The sequence below is a fragment of the Agelaius phoeniceus genome, chromosome Z, assembly GCF_051311805.1.
Source record: "Agelaius phoeniceus isolate bAgePho1 chromosome Z, bAgePho1.hap1, whole genome shotgun sequence".
Classification (NCBI taxonomy): domain Eukaryota; kingdom Metazoa; phylum Chordata; class Aves; order Passeriformes; family Icteridae; genus Agelaius; species Agelaius phoeniceus.
The window spans coordinates 93878906-93900428 of NC_135303.1; the positions used below are offsets into that span (position 1 = coordinate 93878906).

At 48.6% G+C, this 21523-nt stretch overlaps 2 protein-coding genes across 3 annotated transcripts in view; one reads left to right on the plus strand and one right to left on the minus strand.

Annotated features, from left to right (window-relative positions):
• Window positions 1-3196: 3196 nt before the first annotated feature.
• LOC143692102 (thioredoxin-like protein 1) lies at window positions 3197-12620 on the minus strand. Its single transcript, XM_077171661.1, has 8 exons — window positions 12439-12620; window positions 11140-11236; window positions 10631-10804; window positions 10265-10387; window positions 9293-9362; window positions 6636-6808; window positions 5499-5603; window positions 3197-3418 (listed from the first exon to the last, which is right to left on the minus strand). The coding sequence occupies exons 1-8, from the start codon at window positions 12534-12536 to the stop codon at window positions 3389-3391; spliced, it is 870 nt and encodes a 289-aa protein (XP_077027776.1). The 5' UTR covers window positions 12537-12620; the 3' UTR covers window positions 3197-3388.
• A 700-nt stretch (window positions 12621-13320) lies between these two features.
• LOC129132863 (WD repeat-containing protein 7) overlaps window positions 13321-21523 on the plus strand; it is a 42992-nt gene continuing 34789 nt past the window's right edge. For both annotated transcript variants that reach the window (XM_077171151.1, XM_077171149.1), the window contains exons 1-4: window positions 13321-13476; window positions 19464-19632; window positions 20295-20401; window positions 20767-20845. In XM_077171151.1, the coding sequence (XP_077027266.1) occupies window positions 19477-19632; window positions 20295-20401; window positions 20767-20845 (342 nt within the window). In that variant the 5' untranslated portion in view covers window positions 13321-13476; window positions 19464-19476. The remainder of the gene's footprint in view (window positions 13477-19463; window positions 19633-20294; window positions 20402-20766; window positions 20846-21523) is intronic.

Here is a 21523-nt window from a genome sequence, read left to right on the forward strand (position 1 = left end):
GCCATCAATCCCAGAGTCACTCCCAGCTGTGTGTGCAGGAAATGCACCCTATAAATGCCATAAATCCCAGAGTCACTCTGAGCTGTGTGTGCAGGAAATGCACCCTATAAATGCCATAAATCCCAGAGTCACTCCCAGCTGTGTGTGCAGGAAATGCACCCTATAAATGCCATAAATCCCAGAGTCACTGTGAGCTGTGTGTGCAGGAAATGCACCCTATAAATGCCATAAATCCCAGAGTCACTGTGAGCTGTGTGTGCAGGAAATGCACCCTATAAATGCCATAAATCCCAGAGTCACTCTGAGCTGTGTGTGCAGGAAATGCACCCTATAAATGCCATAAATCCCAGAGTCACTCTGAGCTGTGTGTGCAGGAAATGCACCCTATAAATGCCATAAATCCCAGAGTCACTCCCAGCTGTGTGTGCAGGAAATGCACCCTATAAATGCCATAAATCCCAGAGTCACTCCCAGCTGTGTGTGCAGGAAATGCACCCTATAAATGCCATCAATCCCAGAGTCACTCCCAGCTGTGTGTGCAGGAAATGCACCCTATAAATGCCATCAATCCCAGAGTCACTCTGAGCTGTGTGTGCAGGAAATGCACCCTATAAATGCCATCAATCCCAGAGTCACTCTGAGCTGTGTGTGCAGGAAATGCACCCTATAAATGCCATAAATCCCAGAGTCACTGTGAGCTGTGTGTGCAGGAAATGCACCCTATAAATGCCATCAATCCCAGAGTCACTCCCAGCTGTGTGTGCAGGAAATGCACCCTATAAATGCCATCAATCCCAGAGTCACTCTGAGCTGTGTGTGCAGGAAATGCACCCTATAAATGCCATAAATCCCAGAGTCACTCTGAGCTGTGTGTGCAGGAAATGCACCCTATAAATGCCATCAATCCCAGAGTCACTCCCAGCTGTGTGTGCAGGAAATGCACCCTATAAATGCCATAAATCCCAGAGTCACTCCCAGCTGTGTGTGCAGGAAATGCACCCTATAAATGCCATAAATCCCAGAGTCACTCCCAGCTGTGTGTGCAGGAAATGCACCCTATAAATGCCATAAATCCCAGAGTCACTCCCAGCTGTGTGTGCAGGAAATGCACCCTATAAATGCCATAAATCCCAGAGTCACTGTGAGCTGTGTGTGCAGGAAATGCACCCTATAAATGCCATAAATCCCAGAGTCACTGTGAGCTGTGTGTGCAGGAAATGCACCCTATAAATGCCATAAATCCCAGAGTCACTCTGAGCTGTGTGTGCAGGAAATGCACCCTATAAATGCCATAAATCCCAGAGTCACTCTGAGCTGTGTGTGCAGGAAATGCACCCTATAAATGCCATAAATCCCAGAGTCACTGTGAGCTGTGTGTGCAGGAAATGCACCCTATAAATGCCATAAATCCCAGAGTCACTCCCAGCTGTGTGTGCAGGAAATGCACCCTATAAATGCCATAAATCCCAGAGTCACTCCCAGCTGTGTGTGCAGGAAATGCACCCTATAAATGCCATAAATCCCAGAGTCACTGTGAGCTGTGTGTGCAGGAAATGCACCCTATAAATGCCATCAATCCCAGAGTCACTCCCAGCTGTGTGTGCAGGAAATGCACCCTATAAATGCCATAAATCCCAGAGTCACTCTGAGCTGTGTGTGCAGGAAATGCACCCTATAAATGCCATAAATCCCAGAGTCACTGTGAGCTGTGTGTGCAGGAAATGCACCCTATAAATGCCATCAATCCCAGAGTCACTCTGAGCTGTGTGTGCAGGAAATGCACCCTATAAATGCCATAAATCCCAGAGTCACTCCCAGCTGTGTGTGCAGGAAATGCACCCTATAAATGCCATCAATCCCAGAGTCACTCTGAGCTGTGTGTGCAGGAAATGCACCCTATAAATGCCATAAATCCCAGAGTCACTGTGAGCTGTGTGTGCAGGAAATGCACCCTATAAATGCCATCAATCCCAGAGTCACTGTGAGCTGTGTGTGCAGGAAATGCACCCTATAAATGCCATCAATCCCAGAGTCACTCTGAGCTGTGTGTGCAGGAAATGCACCCTATAAATGCCATCAATCCCAGAGTCACTCTGAGCTGTGTGTGCAGGAAATGCACCCTATAAATGCCATCAATCCCAGAGTCACTCCCAGCTGTGTGTGCAGGAAATGCACCCTATAAATGCCATAAATCCCAGAGTCACTCCCAGCTGTGTGTGCAGGAAATGCACCCTATAAATGCCATAAATCCCAGAGTCACTCTGAGCTGTGTGTGCAGGAAATGCACCCTATAAATGCCATAAATCCCAGAGTCACTCCCAGCTGTGTGTGCAGGAAATGCACCCTATAAATGCCATAAATCCCAGAGTCACTCTGAGCTGTGTGTGCAGGAAATGCACCCTATAAATGCCATAAATCCCAGAGTCACTCTGAGCTGTGTGTGCAGGAAATGCACCCTATAAATGCCATCAATCCCAGAGTCACTCTGAGCTGTGTGTGCAGGAAATGCACCCTATAAATGCCATAAATCCCAGAGTCACTGTGAGCTGTGTGTGCAGGAAATGCACCCTATAAATGCCATAAATCCCAGAGTCACTCCCAGCTGTGTGTGCAGGAAATGCACCCTATAAATGCCATAAATCCCAGAGTCACTCCCAGCTGTGTGTGCAGGAAATGCACCCTATAAATGCCATAAATCCCAGAGTCACTCTGAGCTGTGTGTGCAGGAAATGCACCCTATAAATGCCATCAATCCCAGAGTCACTCCCAGCTGTGTGTGCAGGAAATGCACCCTATAAATGCCATAAATCCCAGAGTCACTCCCAGCTGTGTGTGCAGGAAATGCACCCTATAAATGCCATAAATCCCAGAGTCACTCCCAGCTGTGTGTGCAGGAAATGCACCCTATAAATGCCATAAATCCCAGAGTCACTCCCAGCTGTGTGTGCAGGAAATGCACCCTATAAATGCCATAAATCCCAGAGTCACTGTGAGCTGTGTGTGCAGGAAATGCACCCTATAAATGCCATAAATCCCAGAGTCACTGTGAGCTGTGTGTGCAGGAAATGCACCCTATAAATGCCATAAATCCCAGAGTCACTCCCAGCTGTGTGTGCAGGAAATGCACCCTATAAATGCCATAAATCCCAGAGTCACTCCCAGCTGTGTTTCCTGCCTGTAGAAAATGCACCTTGGCAAAAGTCAGCGCTTTTATTTACAAATCCAGCAGCAGCAGCAGGAGGAGGAGGAGGAGGAGGAGGAGAGGAGGAAGAAGCTCCAGCTAAAGCAAGGGTTTATTGGGAATGGCACAAACCAAGGGACAGTCCCTGCTCGCAGCAGCACCCATCCGGAATGGACACAGCAAACCCAGCCTGCCCAGGGGGGCTCCCTAGTGGCTCTCGCCCTTCTTGCCCACTACCTGCAGGAGGAAACAGCACAGTCAAACCTATTGCCAAAAATTCCCTTTTTTTTCCCCTTAAAAATCCCTTTTTTTCCCTCAAAAATGCTCAATTTCCCTCAAAAATACTCAATTTCCGTCCCCAGCAAAGTTCGCTTTTCTTTGCCCCAAAATTCCCTTTTTTCCCCCTCAAAAATCCCCAATTTCCCTCCAAAAATGCTCAATTTCCATCCCCAGCAAAGTTCGCTTTTCTTTGCCCGAAAATTCCCTTTTTTCCCATCAAAATTCCCTTTTTCCCCCTCAAAAATCCCCATTTTCCCTCAAAAATCCCCATTTCCACCCCAAAAAAGCTCAATTTCCCTCCCCCAGCAAAGTTCGCTTTTCTTTTGCCCAAAATTCCCTTTTTTCCCCTTAAAAATCCCTTTTTTCCCCTCAAAAATCCCAATTTTCCCTCAAAAATACTCAATTTCCGTCCCCAGCAAAGTTCGCTTTTCTTTGCCCCAAAATTCCCTTTTTTTCCCCTCAAAATTCCCTTTTTTTCCCCTCAAAAATCCCCAATTTCCTTCCCCTGCAAAGTTCGCTTTTCTTTTCCCCAAAATTCCCTTTTTTCCACTCAAAAATCCCCATTTTCCCCCAAAAATCCCCAATTTCCCTCCCCAGCAAAGTTCGCTTTTCTTTTCCCCAAAATTCCCTTTTTTCCCCCTCAAAAATCCCTATTTCCCCCCAAAAATCCCTTTTTTCCCTCAAAAATCCCAATTTTCCCACAAAAATGCTCAATTTCCGTCCTCAGCAAAGTTTGCTTTTCTTTTGCCAAAATTCCCTTTTTTCCCCCTCAAAAATCCACAATTTCCCTCAAAAATCTCCATTTCCCCCTCAAAAATCCCCATTTTCCCCTCAAAAATCCCCAATTTCCCTTCCCCAGCAAAGTTCACTTTTCTATTCCCCAAAATTCCCTTTTTTCCCCTCAAAAATCCCCATTTCCCACCAAAAATGCTCAATTTGCCTCCCCAGCAAAGTTCGCTTTTCTTTTCCCTAAAATTCCCTTTTTTTCCCATCAAAATTCCCTTTTTTCCCATCAAAATTCCCTTTTTTCTGCCCCAAAATCCCCATTTCTTGGGATTTTGGGATGAAATGGGAATTTTATAGGGAAAAAATGGTAATTTTGGGGAAAAAATTAAATAATTTACAGGGGGGAAATGGTTATGTTGAGGAGAATGAAAAAAGGAGGAAAAAGGCAGGAGAATGAGGAAAAAGGAGAAAAATGGGGATTTTGGTGGAAAATGGGATTTTAGGGGAAAATGAAAAAGATGGGAAAAGGAGGAAAAAAGGCAGGAGAATGAGGAAAAAGGAGAAAAATGGGGATTTTGGGGAAAAATGAGGAGGGAAATGGGAATAAATAGGCAAAAAAAAAAGGGAAAAGTAGAAAAAATAGAAGAAAATTGGGACTTTCATTTCATCCCTGCATTAACACCTGCAGCTGCTCCAGATGTGTGAGTTGGCCACAAAAAATGGGATTTTGGGGAAAAATGAGGGAGGAAATGGGAATAAATGGACAAAAAAAAGGGAAAAGTAGAAAAAGCAGGAGAAAAAGGGGAAAAATGGCAAAAGAAATTGGAAATAAAGAAACAGGAAGTGTTTGCAGGCTGGGAGAATGAGGGAGGTCTGTGTTTATTTTAGAGCAGCAGAATGAGTTTTGAATGTTCTTAGCATGGCAGAAATGAAGTTTTAGTTCAAAGGAGAAATGAAGTTTTAGTTCAAAGAAGAAATGAAGTTTTAGTTCAAAAAAGGAATGAAGTTTTAGTTCAATAAAGGAATGAAGTTTTAGTTCAATAAAGGAATGAAGTTTTAGTTCAATAAAGAAATGAAGTTTTAGTTCAATAAAGGAATGAAGTTTTAGTTCAATAAAGGAATGAAGTTTTAATTCAATAAAGAAATGAAGTTTTAGTTCAAAAAACGAATGAAGTTTTAGTTCAGATCAAGTTTTGCTGCTGGGAATTCTGGTGTCAGTGCTCTGCAATTTGCACCATGACTACTGCAGGAGTTTATTTTCAAGTAGAAATAAATGGAAGGGAGGATTTATTTGATTTTATTTAGCACTCACTCGTTTGAAGTCGTTCATGTTGGTGGCCTGCACTGGGGTGCCAATGAAGGTGAAGTAGGTGATCCTCGTCGTCTCTTCGTCGCCGTGATTGGACTGCACGAACAACTGCACAAGGAAAAGCAAAATAAGGGCAGGATTTGCATCCCAGATTGGAATTTCTGGAAATCCTTTTTTCTGAGAGGCCTCAGGAGCACAGTGAGTGCTGGTGCGTCTGGGATTGGTTCCATGTGGTTGTTGATTTTATTATCAATCCTTTCTGTTCCTTGCTAGCTTTCTGATGAAATCCTTTCTTCTTTTAGTATAGCTTTAGTAATATACAAAACATAAAATAATAAACTAGCCCTGTGAAACATGGAGTCAGCTCCTCATTGCTGGATCAGGCTGATTCAAGAAGAGTTAAAGTCTCTTTTCCCAGCCTGGCACTTGAAGGAGGAGTCAGGGCTCTCAAGGCTGTTTATTGTACCTTATCTAGAAAGTTCTTTCCCTGCTCCTGCTGAGGTCTGTGCAGCAGGACAGCTCCAGGCACTCTGTGTTGTGTCTTTACACTGAAAGCTGCCTGTGCAAGGTTCACAATACCTGTGTTAGACAGGCAGCTTCTACTCCAACCCAATCCAAAGTGCCACCCTCACAGCAGAACATGGAGGCTGAGGAGAAGCAGGAGAAAGGCTGGGCACACCCAGCCCCCTGGATCCCCATTCTAAAAACCCAAATCTGCTTTTCCACCCCGTGATAACTTCGCTGCTATTCTACCTAAACTGTTGTGGCCTGCAGATCTCCATCTAAGGTTGGGAACTGGGTCACAATCCATGGGTCACAATCCATGGGTCACAATCCATGGGTCCCAATCAAACCCAAGGTGTTTTGGGCTTCTGGGCTGTCCTGGGCAGCCAGAGCGATGTCCTGGGTTGTGACACTTGCACACCTGTTCCAGCTGCTCCAGCTGTGGGAGCTCTATCTCCATTACCCAGGTCTCTGGCTCTCCACTCCATAACTACTCAGAGAGCAGCTCTGTTTTGCTGGCAGCCTGTTCAGCCCAGAGCTGGGATTCCCCACTGCCCGCAGCCCCTGCCTGGCTGGGCTCTGACAGGAGATGAGGACCAGCAGAGCAGGGCCACCCCCCGGGCCGGTGGCACTCACAGTGACACTGTTGACGTTCTGGAACTTGACGTAGCGCAGCTGCACGATGCCATCCTCCCTGATGTCCTCGGGGCCCAGCTGCAGGGCCTGCGTGGGCTCGCTGCGCTCCGCCTCCTCAAAGTCCATGGAGCGCGGCAGGTTGATGAAAATCTTGATGGATTTGGGGCCCTGCCCTGGGGGACACAGGGAAACGGGAATTGGAGACCCAGGGATGGATTGGGGGCCCTGGACACACAGGGAAACGGGAATTGGAGACCCAGGGATGGCAGGGATGGACTGGGACAGACACAGGGAAACGGGAATTGCAGACCCAGGGATGGATTTGGGGCCTGCCCTGGACACACACACAGGGAAATGGGAATTACAGAGCCCAGGGATGGATTTGGGGCCCTGGACACACACACAGGGAAATGGGAATTACAGAGCCCAGGGATGGATTTGGGGCCCTGGACACACACACAGGGAAATGGGAATTACAGAGCCCAGGGATGGATTTGGGCCCTGCCCTGGGACAGACACAGGGAAACGGGAATTGCAGACCCAGGGATGGATTTGGGGCCCTGCCCTGGACACACACACAGGGAAATGGGAATTGCAGAGCCCAGGGATGGATTTGGGGCCCTGGACACACAGGGAAATGGGAATTACAGAGCCCAGGGATGGCAGAACCCAGCCAGGAGATTGGGTTAGTACAGAACATGGGGAAGATTTCAGTGGAGCTCACTCCAGGTTGATGAAAATCTTGATGGATTTGGGGCCCTGCCCTGGGACAGACACAGGGAAACGGGAATTACAGAGCCCAGGGATGGATTGGGGCCTGCCCTGGACACACACACAGGGAAATGGGAATTGCAGAGCCCAGGGATGGATTGGGGCCTGCCCTGGACACACACACAGGGAAACGGGAATTACAGAGCCCAGGGATGGATTTGGGGCCTGCCTGGACACACAGGGAAATGGGAATTGCAGAGCCCAGGGATGGATTGGGGACACACACAGGGAAATGGGAATTGCAGAGCCCAGGGATGGCAGAACCCAGCCAGGAGATTGGGTTACTACAGAACATGGGGAAGATTTCAGTGGAGCTCACTCCAGGTTGATGAAAATCTTGATGGATTTGGGGCCCTGCCCTGGGGGACACAGGGAAACGGGAATTGCAGACCCAGGGATGGATTGGGGCCTGCCCTGGACACACACACAGGGAAATGGGAATTACAGAGCCCAGGGATGGATTGGGGCCTGCCCTGGACACACACACAGGGAAATGGGAATTACAGAGCCCAGGGATGGATTGGGGCCTGCCCTGGACACACACACACAGGGAAATGGGAATTACAGAGCCCAGGGATGGATTGGGCCCTGCCCTGGACACACACACAGGGAAATGGGAATTACAGAGCCCAGGGATGGATTGGGGCCTGCCCTGGACACACACACAGGGAAATGGGAATTACAGAGCCCAGGGATGGATTGGGCCCTGCCCTGGACACACACACAGGGAAACGGGAATTACAGAGCCCAGGGATGGATTGGGGCCTGCCCTGGGACACACACACAGGGAAATGGGAATTACAGAGCCCAGGGATGGATTGGGGCCTGCCTGGACACACACACAGGGAAATGGGAATTACAGAGCCCAGGGATGGATTGGGGCCTGCCCTGGACACACACACAGGGAAATGGGAATTACAGAGCCCAGGGATGGATTGGGGCCTGCCTGGACACACACACAGGGAAATGGGAATTACAGAGCCCAGGGATGGATTGGGGCCTGCCTGGACACACAGACAGGGAAATGGGAATTGCAGAGCCCAGGGATGGCAGAACCCAGCCAGGAGATTGGGTTACTACAGAACATGGGAAGATTTCAGTGGCTCTCACTCCAGCCTGGAATTACAGCCAGGTTCTCTCTGCAGCCTACTAAACTATGAACACTTCTCTTTGTGTAGCAAACTGCAATAAACACTTCTGTTTGTGTGTTAAAGTATGGTAAATATTTGTGTACCAATCTATAATAAATACTTTATTTGTGTATCAACCTATAATAAATATTTCTTTCAGTGTATCGATGTGTAATACTTGTGTGTGCATCAATCTGTAACAAATATTTCAATTTATAAATTGTGTATCAAATTATAATAAATATTTCTATGTGTGTATGAATCCATAATAAATATTTCTATTTGTGTATCAGTCCATAATAAATACTTGTAAATGTGTATCAATAAATAACAAACACTTCTCTTTGTCTATCAATCTATAATAAACACTTCAACCTGTGAATCAATCTCTAATATTTCTATTTGTGTATTAAACTACAATAAATAATTTGGGTATCAATCTATAATACTTATATGTCTATATCAATCTCTTAGAAATACTTAATATATATTTGTGTATAGATTATCAATCTATAAGAAATACTTATATTTGTGTATCAGTCTATAATAAACACTTCTCTGTGTGTATAAATCTCTAATAAACACTTTGTGTGTCAATCTATAATAAACATTTTGATTTGTGCATCACTTCTCTTTGTGTATCAAACTATAATGAATACTTTGTGTATCAATCTATAATAAATCCTGTGATTTGTGTGTCAAACTCGAATTTTTGCCCACCAACCAACAATAAATCATTCTACCTGCAGCACTCACCATTGTCTGGCCCCTGCAGTTTCATAGAGTACAGCTTGACAGGCTGACTAAAAGCTACAGTGATGAGCAGCTGTGGAAGGAAAAAAAACCAAAATTACACTCTGATTTCTGCACTTGGAACCAGGGATAAGGCAGCTCTGGAATAAAACGCTGGGCTCACTTCTCCTGTTCCACCCATCCTGGCCCCTTATTGCCCTGGGCATCCTCAGGGGGGAAACCTTTGGAGCCTGTGGGAGAACATGCCCAGATCCATGGGCAGCACTGCCTTGGATCCATGGGCCCTGCAGGAGAACATCCCTGGATCCATGGGCCCTGCAGGAGAACATCCCTGGATCCATGGGCAGCACTGCCTTGGATCCATGGGCCCTGCAGGAGAACATCCCCGGATCCATGGGCAGCATTGCCTTGGATCCCTGGGCTCCTGCAGGAGAACATCCCCGGATCCATGGGCAGCACTGCCTTGGATCCATGGGCTCCTGCAGGAGAACATCCTTGGATCCATGGGCAGCACTGCCTTGGATCCATGGGCTCCTGCAGGAGAACATCCCCGGATCCATGGGCAGGAGAACATGCCCAGATCCATGGGCAGCACTGCCTTCGATCCATGGGCTCCTGCAGGAGAACATCCCCAGATCCATGGGCAGGAGAACATCCCCGGATCCATGGGCAGCACTGCCTTGGATCCATGGGCTCCTGCAGGAGAACATCCCCAGATCCATGGGCAGGAGAACATCCCTGGATCCATGGGCAGCACTGCCTTGGATCCATGGGCTCCTGCAGGAGAACATGCCCGGATCCATGGGCAGCACTGCCTTGGATCCATGGGCAGCACTGCCTTGGATCCATGGGCTCCTGCAGGAGAACATCCCCGGATCCATGGGCAGGAGAACATCCCCGGATCCCTGGGCTGCAGTCCCTCTCCTGAAGGCCCCAGCCCCTCAGCAGAAGCTCCCTGGACCATGTGCAGCACACCTGCTCGTCGCAGTCGGACTCCAGGTAGGAGGAGTCCTTGCGCAGGCAGTTCTCGAAGCCGTGCTCGTCGCTCTCGTTGAGGCACTCGCAGCCAGCCTTGTTGATGAAGGGCAGCAGATCCATCTGGGGACAGAGAGCACACAGCTGCTCACAGCTGGGACAGCCACAGCACGGCACACAAAATGCATTTTAATCATTACAGAGATTCTCCATTCTTACTAAATGTGTACATGTCAATATTCACAGTTTTTCTGGAACAGAGAGCCCAGACAAGTGGTTTTCTCGGCCAGCTCTGCCTAAAATTTGACTTCAAGTGCATTGTTTTAGCAGTTGAGCTAGAGAATAAAGCTCTGGGGAGACACTCACGTATCCTTTGGGGATGTCTGTGTCTTCGCTGTTGCCAGGATCGTTCTCCAGGTGCTGTTTGATCTTGTCCTCCAGGCCCACGGCATCTGCTCCCTGGTACTGGTCGATGCGCACCTTGTTGCGGAAGAACAGGAACGTGGGCGTTGCTGAGATGTTGTTGGTGGCAGCCGTGCCCTGGGAGCAGACGGGAGTCCCCATTAGTGCCTCAGGCAATCTCACCTGCACCACTGGGAGCTGCCTCATCCCACCGATAAACCCATTCATTTATTTTATTTTATTTACATTTATGTCATTCACCCTGGTGCCGTGTGCAATATCTCAAGTACTACTTGGGGCTGAGGATCAGTGAATTACTGCACTTTTACACTGCTCAAAGGAAGGGCAGCCCAGCAGGGCTATTCCTCCTTAGGAGGGATCTGTTCTCCCAGTCTGGGAGCAATCAGTGCCAGGGCTGCCGTGCCCTCCCCTGTCCCCACTCCCGGGCAGCAGGAAGGCTCTGGAGCACACACCTGGCACTGGTGCACGTCCACCTCCAGGAACGTTGCCTGTGGGTATTTGTTGCTCAGGGCGTTGAAGGCGGGCGCGATCCGCAGGCAAGGGCCACACCTGGGGGAAAAGTGACACTTCCACTGAATTCCACTTCTGGTTCTTTGTCATTGCCTGCCCCAAATGGAATTAGAAGGTTCCTGCTCTTCCTGATATCCTGCTGTAAGAACAGTCCCTCCACCTGGCTGCCCGGGTGATACAGTGAAGGATGACATTTGGGAACCTGCAATTTATTGTCTTTATTTGCAGCATTTTTACCACAGTCCTGCTCGAGAAAGTGTTACAAAGGAGGGCAAAAGCAGCAAAAAACTCCTATCATTAGTCCATGCTACCTCCTGGGAAAAAAATTGTATTTACACACAACGCAAATGGTCAACACGTATCAAATTGTTCCCACAACAAATCTCATTTACACCTATAACCAGTTATTCCCGTATTTATTTGGCCCTGGGAAGACAGAGTTGGTTTATTTTGATTTAATTGCATTGGCTTGGATGAAAATGTGTATTTTTTATTTATTCTGCGTCAACAAAAGTGTAGGAAGTGCTCAGCTGCACCAATTCCTGTAAAGGGAGTTTCTCACTGAGAAAGAGAAACAAAAAGTGGAATAAAAAAACCCCGACGTAGTAAATTGGCAAAAAAGCATCCATAACTAAGAGGCAGCAGACAAAAAATAATGAGGTGGCCTATGAACCCCCAAATCCCTGAGATTATCACTATTCTCCCTAATTTCACAAATTAACGGGAATCATTCAGATGTCGAGGTTCATTTGGTGACAAATTCATCTCGATTTCATCACAGTTACATCTCCCTGCTGAGGAGGGGAAAAGGGATAATCTACTTGTCCTGGGCAAATGGGGTGCGGATGCAGTCAAGTTTTATGGGGCGAAAGATGTTTTTCCAAGTTTTAAGTTGCATTTAGCGTTGTCCGTGCCTTGTTCCCATCACTTTCCTGCCCTTTAACGGGGCTTTACACCAGCGCAGCCCCTGCTCCCTCAGAGCGCCTGAGGGCTGGCGGGTCCGCGGGCAGTGGGTTCGGCGGGAAAAACGGGAATTTATGCCAGGACCTGGGAACATTGTGTTAAAAATCACGGAACTTAGAAAGGCGCTGATGCTGCGACTGCACTGACGCGTTCCGGAGCGCCCCTCACGCTGCAAACCGCGCCGGGGAACCCCGAATAAAAACACGGCAAGAGCGGAGCCCTTCCCGGGAGCCTGAGGGGGAACGGGCGCGCAGGAGCCGCCCCCCGCCCTCACTCACCCCCTCATGGTGAACTTCACCACGGCCAGGCGGGAGCCGGCGGCGCTCAGCTCGGGCTGGAACTCGGTGTCGTTGGCGATCACCTTCACGCCCGCCATGGCCGCGGGCCCCGGTGGCGGTGCCGGGTGCGATGTGCAGCGTCACGGCGGGCAGGACGCCCGGCATGCACCGCTGGCACGGGCGCAGGCGCGCCCGCCCCGCTCCGCTCCCGCCCGGCCGCCATCTTGGGGCAGGGCAGCGAGGGACGCAGTGACGTCACCGGCCGCCATTTTGAGAACGGGCAGCGATGCCCCCGGCCGCCATTTTGAGAACGGGCAGGCGTGAGGGGCGCAGCGCCCCCCGGCGGCCATTTTGGGAACGGGCAAGCGCGGGAATTTTGTGAGAGGAGACGCGATTTTAAATATCAAAATAAAACTTTAGTACTAGTTTCGTCATCAACTCGTTTTTTGGTGACGTTATGGGGATGGCTGATGTAAATTTTTGTCACCTTACTTAAATTATGCTTTTTAATAAAGTCGCGCTGTCGCGATACGGAAAAGAATTGTGAAATAAACGCTGAAGCCAAATGGGGGGAAATAAGATATAAGTGCTTGTAATAACCACAAAATAAAACCAAAATTAAATCCAGGACTTTCTCCGACCCAATTTGCAGAGTCATTCCTGACAACTTCCCAACGTACTTTAGAACACAACATAATGTCACTTCAAGATGTCTCATAATTCCGCTTTTCCTGCTAAACACCGGGAATATCCCCAGCACTCTACTCTCGCCTGCTGTAATTCAAAAGCCTTGCAGTAATCGCTAACTAATGAATTATTTTTTTAGCAAGTAATCACCGGCTCACTGCGCCCTCAGCGTCACCCGGCAGTTTCCACGGCGGCGGCACCTTGCCGTCAAGCGCGCCGGCCGGAGCTTTGCGCCAGTGTCGCGGGACGCGCTGTCATCCGGCCGCTGCCGCACCGAGCGCGGCGGGGCCGCGGCGCCCGGGACGCGTGAGGGCCGGGACAGCCCCCGGCACCGGCACCGGGACCGAACAGGTGCGACCGGGGACCGGGGCGGGAGAGCGGCTCGCTGCCAGCGGGAGCGCGGGGCGAGCCCGCGGCGCTCCGCAGGCCCCGCAGCATCCCCTGCGCCGGGAGCGCTGAGGAGGCTGCGGCAGAGGGAAGCGCAGGGACCCGGGCGGTCCGGGACCCACACTCGGCTGGGCCGGAGCCCAGGGAGCCCAGGGAGCCCGGGACACCGGTAACGGAGCAGGATGGGGTTTGGAATTCATCAGGGTTCACCTCAAAACGAGCGCCGAGTTATTAAATGGATGGATGGAGGTTTCCATCGCTGCTAACGGAGAGGCTCCTGGCAGGAATGGATCCTCTGAGGGGCTTAAATGCCTTTACCTGCCGATTGTTTTTGCTACCTCGCAGCCCTCCCAGGGTTTATTTCCCTTTCCTGTGCCAGACAGTGTGCGCTTGGCACCCAGGCATGGGATTTGGAGTGCTCCAGCTGCTTTGGATAACTGTCCTTGGTGACAGTTCGAAACAGGAAAAATTACTGTGGCTTCAGTGTATCATCAAATTAAGCACCGGGAAAACCTGCAAGTGGCTTCCGAAGGTGTTAATTAACTCCAGTCTCGTGTCCCAAATGATTGGTTTGTTCTCTGTCTACGTTTGGAAGCTCCTGCATACCCAGGGAAGGTGTTCTCATTGTGTTCTCCTTCCCTCAATGGTCCCTTCTTTCCATCCCTAAGTAACAACCAGAAAGTCTAACCTGTCATTAATTTTAAAATCATTGCATTTTCCTAAAATGCATATATAGCCCATTTATAGCTATATTATACTATTTAACCCTATTTAGTGCTATTTATTAGCGTTTTGGGGGCAGATTATTGGAGTGTGCACACAAATCCTGTGATTAATTCCTTCCTCAATGGAAATAAAAGTGTTTGGGAAGAGCTGCTCCGGTGTAACAGAGGTGGGGTTCCTTCTGTTTCACCCCTTCCTCCCATGGGATTGTTCTGTTTGGGGGCTTTTCTGGCTGTAAAAATCCACAGTGTGGATCTCTGGGTAGGCAGCTTGGAAAGGGTTGGAGTCCTGGATTCAGTGTTTAATTCCTTGTACTGGAACAATCAGTTTAGTGGCTTTACTGAAATAGGAACTGATCCGGGATTAAATGCGCCTAAGTCCCACCTTCAAGCAGAGCAGTTCAAAGAGTCACACATTAGTTAACATTCTTTTGGTTCATTTCCTCGTTTAAAGAATTGCTTTCTGTTAAAATATTTTTAAAATCCTGGTTTTGGGAAGGTGTTTTTCCACATCCCTGCATTTGTTCTGTTTCTTGTACAATATTGTTGTGTGTTTCCCACATCCCTGCATTAACTGTATGTCTAAGATTGGAATTATTTCCATATTATTTATTTATTATTATTTGCAAGGTTTTGTGTTAGAAAATTTCAAGGGAAGGAAATAAATACAAGGATGATGTGTGTATATCCCTGTGTACATGGAATAACAGGATAATCTGCCTCACTGGCTTTTTGGAGGAAAACCAGGATTTTGGCACTTGTGGACAGACACAAATTTACCCCATGGAGACACAGGAGGAATTGTACTCGTGGCATCTCCATTTTCTATTTCCAAGTTCCCTTTTCTGCAGGAAATAGAAGGTTTGGGGCAGTTCTGAGTGCTGGGAATTGGTGTGCAGTGATTCCCTGCCTGCTTTTGGGCCCCTTTGGCACTGGGACAGTGCTGATTTGCTCCTGTACTTTGTCATCACTGATGTCAAAAAATGGAATTATTGATTGTTTTCGGACAAAAAGGGATCTTGGTGCTGCCAGGGGCTGCACTTGGTGCGTGCTGGGGCTAAGCTGTGGAACCCAAGTTCCTGGGGAATTAAGATGTGGCTTTTCCTGAAAAGGAAGTTTTTTATGAAGGCTTTGCGCTGCCACAGTCAAAAACTAGAAGGAAAGAGGTAGTTTGTGTTTTTCCTCTCCCTCCCAGAGCCCTGCTGTGAAATGCTCTGAGAACTGGGTTTGAAATGGGGTTGGTAATGTGGTTTCTGCATGGAAAATCCCGAATCTCTTAGGGTTAGTTTTGTGCTAGTGCTCTTGTATGTTGTAATACCCTCCTGTATGTTCCCTCTGAAAATTCCCCTCATTCAGAGTGGGGTGGGTTGGAAGTGTTCAGAAGTGGCTCTAAATGCAGAATTGTTAAATACAGGATCTCAAGCAGCAATGCTGGTCCCCAGCAGGGGACTTTCTGTATTTATCCAAAAATGCAGCTGTTTTTTACAGCCTGGTGACACAGGAACACTGTGACTTGTTCCCTGAACTGGGAGCAGTAGGACAGCACAGCAGTGGGAAGGGGTTTTTGTGTTGCTCATGGGTGTTTTTCAGCTCTGCTTTAGTCATTTCTGGTTTGTTTCCTCACAAAAATTGAGTGGGTATTTATGTTTGCTGTGGGCGGTTTTGTTCTTGTTGTTGATATTTGCATTTTGGTCTGTTGCATCTGGACACTTTATTCCTGCTTTTATTCCATTTTTATGGTGATTTCCCTGCAAATCAAGCCTGGTTTAATTGTAGCTCTTGGTTTGTTTAAAATGTTGTTTAAAATGCTGAATTAATTTCTCTTTCTGTGCTCTTATGGTCCAGACAGAGCAATTGATCCAGCATTGCATAACAATTAACTCTGCAGGGCCAGGTGTGGTTTGCAGCGTGCAGAAAGACTGGATTTTTGCTCTTTATTGATCCTGCTCATTACATTCGAGCTTGAATTAAATAGCTTTTAATGAAGATGGGCCGGTGGGCTGCCAGAAAGGAGCTGCTTCCCTGGCAAGGGTCATTTGATGTGGTATCATTTGGTGATGTGGATTTTGTGGCAAGCCCAGAGTTGATCCCTGACTTGTCAGCAGCCTCCCGGGAGCCGTGTGTAATCCTTAGCCATTCATTAGCCTGCCCTTGCTCGCTCCCTTCCCCCTTTTTTCCACCGTTCCAGTTCTCTGGCTGCAGAGGGTGGCAGCGCTCAGCACATGGAGTAACAGCTCCTGTGCTTTTACACGCATGAGGAATGACAGGGATTCCTGTTGGAAGAGATTGGGGTGCTGGCACAGCTTGTGCAGGTCAGAGTGACCTCCATTTTTCTGTCATAATTCAGATTTATTCCCTCTGAAGTGCTGTGACACAGGTTTACAGACCTGGGGAAACTCAAGGTAGGAGAACGTGTATATAGCTATAAAAAACCCCACAAAACCACACGTATTTCATGCTCCTCTAAATCAGAGCTCTGCTTTGAGCCGGGGTGAGTTCAGAGCATAAACCTCCACGATATAGTACACAAGGAGTGTTTGGTTATTAATTTAACACGACCTTTTCACCGATAAGAAAACCTCAGTTCTAACAGCATGGAAGTGCTGGGCAAGCTGGGAATGTTGCTACCACAAACACAGGGTTGTTGTGGGGTTTAAATCTTGTGCAAATTCAAGAGGGTTTTATTGCCACAACTTGAGTTGCTATTCCCAGTCATTGAGACCGTTTTGGCCCAGGGACAATTGAAATTCCACTGTGTTTTTTGTGTCAATATGTTCAGAATATCCAAAATGTTGCTGTAAAGATAGTGCTGGACACATTTCCTGCTGGAGAGTGGCCAGCATCCAGTTTGTCAGTGGATTATACAAGGTTGATTTCACCTAAGGCAGCATATTCCATATCCCAACATGAATGTCTGTGTAGCAGGGACATAACAACATCAGGGGTATAAAAACTGCTTCAGCCTCAGGACTTAAAACATTTGTAACTTCAAAATTACTCTAAAAAGAGGGATTTGAGCAAAAATCCTTGTGTGCACGGAGATGTGCTGTTTGGCCCCCAACTTTTACTCCCCTCCCTTTTCGTTTGAAGGATAATATTTTGGATTTTGGGAGATTGCAGCCTTCCCCCCCCCACCCCCCCATAAAGTAAATAAACAGCACTATTGCCTCATACCTGGGGGGTCATGTCTGTCTGTCCGTCTGCTGTTCCTCATCTGCTGCATCCTGGGGCCTCCCAAATGTGAGGGGAAAATGGTGGGAAACATGAGGGGACAGAATGGCAGAAACATGAGGGGAAAATATGGCAGAAACATGAGGGAAAAAGCAGGGAACGTGAGGGGAAAAGATGGCAAAAACACGAGGGAAAAAGAGCAGGGAACATGAGGGGAAAAGATAGAAAAACATGAGGGGGAAAGGGTGGGAAACATGAGGGGGAAAGATGGCAAAAACATGAGGGAAAAAGAGCAGGGAATGTGAGGGGAAAAGAGCAGGAAATGTGAGGGGAAAAGATGGCAAAAACGTGAGGGGAAGATGGCAAAAACATGAGGGAAAAAGAGCAGGAAACATGAGGGAAAAAGAGCAGGGAACGTGAGGGAAAAAGAGCAGGGAACGTGAGGGGAAAAGAGTGGGAAATGTAAGGGGAAAAGATGGCAGAAACATGAGGGGAAAAGAGCAGGGAACATGAGGGGAAAAGGACAGAAAACATGAGGGGAAAAGAGCAGGGAACATGAGGGGAAAAGGACAGAAAACATGAGGGGAAAAGATGGCAAAAACATGAGGGGAAAAGAGCAGGGAACATGAGGGGAAAAGGACAGAAAACATGGGGGAAAAGATGGCAGAAACATGAGGGGAAAAGAGCAGGAAACATGAGGTGAAAAGGATGGAAAACATGAGGGGAAAAGATGGCAAAAACATGAGAGGAAAAGAGCAGCAAGCATGAGGGGAAAAGATGGTAGAAACATGAGGGGAAAAGAGCAGCAAGCATGAGGGGAAAAGAGCAGGGAACATGAGGGAAAAAGAGCAGGAAACATGAGGGGAAAAGGACAGAAAACATGAGGGGAAAAGATGGCAAAAACATGAGGGAAAAAGAGCAGGGAACATGAGGGGAAAAGATGGCAAAAACATGAGGGAAAAAGAGCAGGGAACATGAGGGAAAAAGAGCAGGGAACGTGAGGGGAAAAGATGGAAAAAACATGAGGGGGAAAGAGCGGGAAATGTGAGGGGAAAAGATGGCAGAAACGTGAGGGGAAAAGAGCAGGGAACATGAGGGGAAAAGGACAGAAAACATGAGGGGAAAAGATGGCAAAAACATGAGGGGAAAAGAGCAGGGAACATGAGGGGAAAAGGACAGAAAACATGAGGGGAAAAGATGGCAGAAACATGAGGGGAAAAGAGCAGGGAACATGAGGGGAAAAGGACAGAAAACATGAGGGGAAAAGATGGCAGAAACATGAGGGGAAAAGATGGCAGAAACATGAGGGAAAAAGAGCAGCAAGCGTGAGGGGAAAAGATGGCAGAAACATGAGGGGAAAAGAGCAGGAAACATGAGGGGAAAAGGACAGAAAACATGAGGGGAAAAGATGGCAAAAACATGAGGGAAAAAGAGCAGGAAACATGAGGGGAAAGATGGCAAAAACATGAGAGGAAAAGAGCAGGGAACATGAGGGAAAAAGGACAGAAAACATGAGGGGAAAAGATGGCAGAAACATGAGGGGAAAAGAGCAGGGAACATGAGGGGAAAAGGACAGAAAACATGAGGGGAAAAGATGGCAGAAACATGAGGGGAAAAGAGCAGCAAGCGTGAGGGGAAAAGATGTCAAAAACATGAGGGAAAAAGAGCAGGAAACATGAGGGGAAAAGGACAGAAAACATGAGCGGAAAAGATGGCAAAAACATGAGGGAAAAAGAGCAGGAAACGTGAGGGGAAAGATGGCAAAAACATGAGGGAAAAAGAGCAGGAAACATGAGGGGGAAAGAGCAGGGAACGTGAGGGGAAAAGGGCGGGAACTCTGAGGGAAAAAGAGCAGGGAACATGAGGGGGAAAGAGCCGGAAACCTGAGGGGAAAAGAGCAGGGAACGTGAGGGGAAAAGGGCGGGAACTCTGAGGGGACAGAACGGCAGAGACAGGGAGGGGCAGGATAGTAGAAACATGAGGGGAAGAGATGGCAGACACCTGCGGGAAGGGAGCAGCCGGGACGTGGCTGATGCTGTTGCGCTGTTGGGATTGCAGGCGCGCGGAGGCCATGGCCGGGAACAGCCTGGTGCTGCCCATCGTGCTGTGGGGCCGGCGCGCCCCCACGCACTGCGTGTCCTCCCTGCTGCTCGTGGATGGCTCTGTCATCGTCACCGGCTGCCACGACGGGCAGATCTGCCTCTGGGACCTGGCTCCTGACCTGCAGGTAATGGAGGCGCCGTGCTCCTTGGCCTGTCCTCCCTCTCCCCACGCTCTGCCCTGCCCACAGCGCTGTCGGGGGTTACAAAGAGGGGTTTTGCCTCCTGGTCTTCCAACAGGAGCAGCACCTTTTTCAACTCGTTCCAGTTTCTTGGAGCTGCTCTAAACCAGTTGCTTTCTAGTTGAGGTGTTTAATATTGTGTTGTGGAAGGGAGCTCCTTCCCAATATCCCATCTGGCAGTGGGAAGCCATTCCCCCTTTTCCTGGCACTCCATTCCCTGTCCCAAGTCCCTCTCCAGCTCTCTTGGAGCCCCTTTTGGCACTGGAAGGGGCTCTGAGGTCTCCCCTTATTTATGGATTTATGGGGAAAACTCTTAATGTGCAACACAATCTTTTATATTTGGCCAAACTCAATTGAAATTGAATTGAGCCAAATTCAGCTCCTGATTTGTAAACATTGAGAGGAGTTTGCAAAATGCTTTTTTTCCCCCCAAATTCTCATTCCTGTGTGAAGTAGAAAATCTTCCAAGATGATCCCTTCACTGCTGTGTTAATTGAACATGTGTGCACATATTAATGCACATATAACACATGAAGTAGAAGGCTGGAATATGGATATTCTGGTCATTTGTGTGATTTTGACTCCCTGTTTTCTTTCCCTGCTCCCAGATCAATCCCAGAGCTCTGCTCTTTGGTCATACAGCCTCAGTTACTTGTTTATCCAAGGCCTCAGCTTCCAGTGAAAAGCAATATATAGTGAGTGCATCAGAGAGTGGGTGAGTTTCTAAGTGTTTATTATGTGCAATAATGGGAATTTGTGCCCAGTTTATCCATATACTCAACACTGTGTTTGATTTTTATCCTCAAGAGAAAATTCCTCAAGAAGTACATTTTATTTTTTGATTCGTTTTGTTTATTAATCAGAGAGCAGCAGTTAAGTGGTAGAAGGGGGTAATAGCTGCTCAGGTTCTGTAATTTTTCCTCACAGGGAACAGGAGGTTGTGTGGATTTAGGAGGACTGCAAAGTCCAGTTGATTTTGAGTTTCTCTAAACACAGCCCTAATACAGTTTGAGTGAAGTTCCCCCCCTGTGAGGGGTTTGAAGTGCCTGTTTTCCAGGTGGTGCTTTCCCTGTGTTCCAGGGAGATGTGCCTGTGGGATGTGAACGACGGGCGGTGCATCGAGTTCACCAAGCTGGCCTGCGCACACACGGGCATCCAGGTGAGCGTGAGGGCTGCCAGGGAGGGAAGGGTGCTCTGCAGGCAGCACAGTGGGTCTGGGAGCACCCTCGGGCCCAGCCTGGTTCATCCCTGCCCCGCACGGATTCCTGTCTGCTCCCCTCTCCGCAGTTCTATCAGTGCAGGCAGCACAGTGGGTCTGGGAGCACCCTCGGGCCCAGCCTGGTTCATCCTCACCCTGCATGGATTCCTGTCTGTGTCTGCTCCCCTCTCCGCAGTTCTATCAGTGCAGGCAGCACAGTGGGTCTGGGAGCACCCTCGGGCCCAGCCTGGTTCATCCTCACCCTGCACGGATTCCTGTCTGTGTCTGCTCCCATTGCTGCAGTTCTATCAGTGCAGGCAGCACAGTGGGTCTGGGAGCACCCTCGGGCCCAGGCTGGTTCATCCCTGCCCTGCATGGATTCCTGTCTGTGTCTGCTCCCATTGCTGCAGTTCTATCAGTGCAGGCAGCACAGTGGGTCTGGGAGCACCCTCGGGCCCAGGCTGGTTCATCCCTGCCCTGCACAGATTCCTGTGTTTGCTCCCCTCTCTGCAGTTCTATCAGTGCAGGCAGCACAGTGGGTCTGGGAGCACCCTCGGGCCCAGGCTGGTTCATCCCTGCCCTGCACGGATTCCTGTCTGTGTCTGCTCCCCTCTCTGCAGTTCTATCAGTGCAGGCAGC